The sequence below is a fragment of the Strigops habroptila genome, chromosome 5, assembly GCF_004027225.2.
Source record: "Strigops habroptila isolate Jane chromosome 5, bStrHab1.2.pri, whole genome shotgun sequence".
In the NCBI taxonomy this organism is placed as follows: Eukaryota; Metazoa; Chordata; class Aves; order Psittaciformes; family Psittacidae; genus Strigops; species Strigops habroptila.
The window spans coordinates 4,650,302-4,656,301 of NC_044281.2; the positions used below are offsets into that span (position 1 = coordinate 4,650,302).

Genomic DNA, 6,000 nt, shown 5'->3' on the forward strand with positions numbered 1-6,000 from the left:
ACATCTTCCCAGAGGGCAGCAGAAGTGCTGCTCCACACACATTGGTACCCAAGGGATGGGGAATGTGGCTAGAGGATGGGAGAGCTGGTGAGAGCAGAGAAGAGATGGAGCGATGGGGTGAAGAGGAGCCCGGTACTAGTCCTCCATCCATGGCAGAAGATGCTGCACACACATCCAAAGATGGTCTTGGGAAGGATTCATCTCCAACCCTTTCTCAAATGCCATCAGATACGCTAGAAGATGGTTAAAATGCTTTATGAATCCCATGCCTATGGGCTGCTGATATACATCCGATACTTAATCCCAGATATCTCCTTCAGCGCTTTGAACTCTCTACAGAAATGCCAGAATTCGTTCCTTTCTTTGTAAACTCTCAGGGTTTGGAAGAGACACACTGCACTCACTGGGACTGTTGGTTTGGGGCTTAGAGCACCACCCCTAAAGGTCACCATTAGGGTGGTGCAGGAGAGAAGCTGGCACTGCATACACCCGACAACAGCAGAAGCAGCAAGGTGAAGGTAAGCCACCATCAGTCCCACACGAGCAGCTGGCACAGCTCAGTCCTTCCTCTACCTCCCCCTGTGCAGGCATCCTCCCAGAGACATCACCCTCTGCAGTGCAGCCCCAAGCTCAGAGCATCTCTCAAGCTGGAATACCATGGGAAGGATGGAGGATCTTGTCTCTCTGCTCTCCAAATATGCGGCGAGTACCTCTCCTTGAACCCACCTCCCTGGTACATCTCTCCTGGCTTTACAGAGCTCTGTGTGGACTTTACTCAAGTGAAGAGTTGCTCGGGCCCTATGGAGGTGGTTATGGTGAATGCATCTGAAATGGCCACAGGAACACCCAAGGGCAGAGGGAGGGAAACCAGATAAGAAACATGAGGACTCCAGCACAGGAAGGATGCACCGCTGAGTTGCACACCAGCATGGACCATGGGGCTTCCATGGGCAATGGGATCCTCAGATCCCCATCCTCCAGGCAGCACTCACAAGCCCGTGGCAGAATAACCTAAACCAAGATCACAAAGCAGAGCGAGGCAGGTAGAAAGCATGGCCAGTAAGCCAAGAGAGGTGATTCTTCCCCTCTACTCTGCACTCTTGAGATCCCACCTGGAGCACTTTGTCCAAGAAACCTGGAGAGGGGCTTTGGACAAGGGCCTGTAGGGACAGGACAAGGGGAATGGCTTGAACCTGCCAGAGGGGAGATTGAGATGAGCTCTTAGGTAGAAGTTCTTCCCTGTGAGGATGAGCTTTAAGGTACCTTCCAACCCAAACCACTCTGTGGTTCTATGTCAGTGCAAGAGCAGGTACATTAATGAGGCTGTAGATGCATGAGGGCGAGATGTAGGTTGCCCCACATGCCTGGGAGCTTCCACTGCGACAAGCCCCACATGTGCCAGACGACACCATAGTGGCATCCTATGGGGGGATGGGGAGAACAGCCCCCCCTCGCTATCCCAATGGACACAGGACAAACCTCAGCTCCACCAGACCCCCACCAGGCTGGTCCACAAACAGTGCTGGTCACATTGCCTGCACACCCAGGTCCTCAGCATCCTCTGTGAGCTGTGGGCTTACAGGCTTTGGGTCAGTCCTCATCCCCTGTGCTCACACCCTGCTCCTGCCTCCTTCAAAACCAGCAGTGACGTTCCCCCCTGATAGTGAAAAGGCTGTTTCCCAGCAGCAGTTATCAGCTGAAGGCTTTTTTTAAGCCATATGTGATAATGCTTGATACAGGATTGCAAAACGCGTTCCTTATCTTCTCCAAGTGCTCAGGTTTACTGTCTAACAGCACCCAAATTGTACTGACATATCACAAGTTATTCCAGCTATAGGCCAAAATAAACAAGCAGCAATGTCACAAAGAAGCTGCTATTCATAGCAGGAAGATCACTGCAGTGTGTGTGTGTACGTGTGCAGGATCTTCCAGCTGCCATAGGGAAAAGCATCTCAGCTATTCATCACCCTCCAGGACATGCAGTGGTGAGGGAGCTCCTGGCACCCACAGGGCCAGGAGACAGAGACCTGGGCTGCTCCCTTTGCCCACATGTAAAGCTAAAACCAAGTCAGAGCTCTGAGAGAAGGATGCTCTGGATGGACTGAGCCCAGGTACAGAGCTGCAAAACCACCAAGACAACAAGGATTGGGGCTTGAAAAAGTTCCTTGCTGCAAGGGAAGTGAAGAAAGCTTTAAACAGGGGAAGTTCAGGTTGGATATAAGGAAGAAGTTCTTCCCTGTGAGGGTTGGAACTGGATGAGCTTTAAGGTCCTTTCCAACACAAGCCATTCTGGGATTCCATAATTCTATACAATTCCTGCCTGGAGAAAGAAGCCACTCTGCAGAACTACTCAGTCTCTTTTCAAATCTTGTTTCCAGCCCCAAAGCATCATCCAAGTCGGGCCACTTCATCTCTGCATCCTCCTCCTCGGGGTGGGCAGAGAGGATGCCATCCATCTGCCCTGGGATAGACCAGGATCACCCAGTAGTGCTGCAGGGAGACTCCACAGGCTTGGCTCCCTGCAGGCTCTCCCTCCACACCAGCTCCCACAGCAGAGAGCAGCAGCCCAGATAAGGTTCAGCAAACAGAAGTCCCACCAGCTGATAAGGAGATGAAAAGCCCGCAGCGCCTCCCAAGCACAGCATCCTCCCTGCTTGCTCCAGCCCATCCCAGCAGGCTCAGCAGCCAAATGATGCCGTCGGAGCCGGGAACTGCCAACTCTCACGGCGCCTGTTTCATCTCTGCTTGCAAGGAATCCCAGCCATTAAGGCTGAAAAGCCATTGGAGATGGACATAAAACTAGGCAGGAGCCAAATGGCACCAGCACCAGCTATATTTAACAGCAGGAGGAGGCAGCTTGACTCCTCAAGGTGCTGCCTGCATCCTCATCAACACCAGCCAACATCTGGACATACGAGCACATCCCAGCCCCAAACTGATGCATAGAAACTCAGCACAGGAGAAGATAGATGGAGTCAGGTTGTTTCCACAACCAGACTGGGGTGAGCCTGGCCAGCTTTGTAAACCCCAACTAGTGGGGATCCCTGTCCTCTTCCTGAGAATGGAGATTTCCCCACAGCCCTCCATGTGTCACGATTCCTTCATGCTCTCAGCATTGGACCCATGGTGATACCCTTGCAGCATCCCCATCCCCTGCACGGCTGAGGAATCCCAGAGATCCAGTGATAAGAGGCACGACCAGCTAAAGCCCCTAAATGTGCAAGGCAAAGGCAGTTAAACAGAAAGGTTATCTCTGTGCCAGGACAGCCCTTCAGAGCAAACATTCCCGAGAAACCATCACAAAGGAGGGCTGGCAGAACAGGCCCTGCAGTCCTTGGACATTGAACCAAGGGAAGGAAACACACAAAAACACACACACAAGAAAGAGAAACAAAAGCCACACCAACCCCTCTTGCGAATTCTTTCCAAACCCGACTCGCAGCCTGCCTTTGGGAGACAGCCAAGTCAGCTGGGTGAAATGGGCGAGACGGGCACCACGGTGAGGTGTTTAACCCCTCTACATCCCATGGAAAACCTCCTTGGGATGGCTGGTCACGGGCTGGGGGATGCAGCTTCAGCTCGGCAAAGGGTCTCTATGTGCCCAGTGCTGTGCAGTGAGTAGAGAGGGGCTGGGAAAGGCACAGAAAGCACTGTTAAAGCAGCTCCCAGCCCTCCAGCTCAGCTCGGCCACACTGGACAGTCTCCAGGGACCTAAATAGGCAATTCAGGACTTCACATGGGAATGATGTTCTCGTCTCTGAAGACCTCCAAGGGGAGCTTTGTTTCTGCGGTCCCCAGGGAAGCACCCGCGCCACGGAAAGCAGCATCATCCAAACTGAGCCCGGGGCACTTGGAGTGCTTCTCCAAGTGTTCCCAGGCACGCTTTGGGAATGCTGGACCATGCCCCTGCCCAAGCCACTCTCTTCCCCTGCTGCTGGCGGAGCCAGGCTCCACATAGCTGTGCTTGAGCTGTTCCTAGATGACAGGAAGCCTTGCTCCAGTACATAATCCACTTGATTTCTGCCCCACTTCCAGCTTGTCTGTATGTGGGGCAGCCACTTCCCAGTGTGTCCTGCCTAGTAGCAGAGAAAGGCATGAGCCTTGTAACAACAATCAGCACAAGCAGAACAACATCACCCTGGGGAAAAGCCACCCTTCACCTGCTTTTGGACCACTGCTTGCAGCATCAGCTGCTTTGGCAAACAGGGTTCCTGGAATGCGAGTGGGATGGGGGGCTCCCTGTGTCAGCCGCGGCTCTCCCTCGCACCGGGCGCGCATCCAGAGCCCGGCTGCAAAGGAGGCAGCCAGGAGGAAGCTCCTCTGGTGGGGAGGTAAAGTTCACGAGGGAAGCAGCTCAAACAGGCAGTGGGAGAACCGGCTCGCATGCCCCATGGGGAAAGAAGAGCTGGAAAGCTGAGTCAGTGAAGAATTCCCCTCTCCCAGGGCATGAGGAGTAGTTAGAGAGCAAGGTGAGCCCTGAAGGCAGGGGAAAGCTGGCAATGGGCGAGAGAGGTGTTGCATCCCTCGAGGCACACGTTCCTACCGCTTGCAATGCTTCCAAGGACGCACGGTCACACAGGAAGGACTTCTGCAGGCGCAGCAGAAAGCACTCACGTGGAGCATGGCCACTTCAGGGCAATGCCATCCCCTGTGTCCCACAACCAGCACGGGCCAGACCAACCACTCTCTGCCCAGCAAAGCCTCCGAGCACACCACAACCAGGCACCTCTCTCAAGGGTTTGCACCAGCATCCTTGCCCCATTGATGAGATGGGGCACATGGGACCCCAAAGTGGCCACGAGGGATGTAGCCATTGAAGAGGTGCATGGGGGGAAACTCCCCCCAGCACCCTTCTTTTTGGGGACCACGGACCAGGCATAGCATGAGACACAACCCCAGCAGGGGAGCAGGGCTGTGTTCACAGCACATCCCAGCGGACAGGGGGCTCCAGGACAGGAAAGGGGCCCAGAACCCTCCCCAGCATCCTGCGCACATTACCGGGCTCCTGGGAAGCAGCTGGGACCAGCAGGACAAAGAGCCTGAGGAGCAGCAGCCGCCCCGGGGGGCACCTGAGGGAACGGAAGGACAGAACAAGAGGTTACCCACGGGTACTACTGGGGGACCCTCACCCGTCTGACCGGGGTGCACCCCACTGCTGCAGCTTGCCGGTGCCCCGGCAGCTCGGGGGTTCCCACGGCATACCGGTGCCCCCCAGCTCCGGTGTCGCCATGGTACTGGGGCATTCCTCCCCAGCATACTGGTCCCCCCCAGCTCCGGTGACCCCATGGTACCGGCGCCCGCAGCTCCGGTATTCCCGCGGTACCGATGCCCCCAACTCCGGTATTCCCGCGGTACCGGTGCCCCTAGCTCCGGTATTCCCGCGGTACCGGTGCCCCCAACTCCGGTATTCCCGCGGTACCGGTGCCCCCAACTCCGGTATTCCCTTGGCACCGGTTGCCCCCCCAAAGGGGTCCCGGTGCAGCAGCCCCCAGCCCCGCGCTCACCCCGTGCGCATGGTGCCCGCTCGGTGCCGGTAGCACGGCTCGGCGCGGCGCGGCGCGGCTCGGCTCGGCCCGGGGGGCGGGAGCGGAGCGGAGCGGAGCGGAGGGGCGGGCAGGGGTGAGGCCCGCCCTGGGCCGGAGCACGGCCGGGGCTCAGCCCGCCCCCAGCTCCCGGTCCTGGGCTCCTGCATCCCCGCAACCTCCGCTAACCCGAGGATGCGGGTCCTGCGTGTGTCCCCCCCGCTCCGGCAGCACCCGCACCCCCAAAAGGGCACCGGCATCTCCTGCCACACCGAGCCCATGGGTTTCGACTCGCAGGTGTTGGAGGAGGGAGTAAATCAGCTAGCTGAGCTCATTCCCGCTCCTCTTCCCTTATCCGAACCCCGTGGGCACCCCATTCCCTGCTCTCCAGGAGGTTCCGGCGCCCCACGAGTCTCCCCTTTCGCTGTGGCTGTTCATGCGATGGATGTGGCCCAGTCTGGCAGGATGGGGGGTCCCT

At 57.0% G+C, this 6,000-nt stretch overlaps 1 protein-coding gene across 1 annotated transcript in view; it reads right to left on the reverse strand.

Moving 5' to 3' along the window:
• Positions 1-5,579, reverse strand: part of COL18A1 (collagen type XVIII alpha 1 chain) — a 39,181-nt gene extending 33,602 nt beyond the window's left edge. The window contains exons 1-2 of the mRNA XM_030487910.1: positions 5,505-5,579; positions 4,999-5,069 (exon numbers count right to left, since the gene is read on the reverse strand). Coding sequence (XP_030343770.1) covers positions 4,999-5,069; positions 5,505-5,515 — 82 coding nt within the window. The 5' untranslated portion in view covers positions 5,516-5,579. The remainder of the gene's footprint in view (positions 1-4,998; positions 5,070-5,504) is intronic.
• Positions 5,580-6,000: the final 421 nt, after the last annotated feature.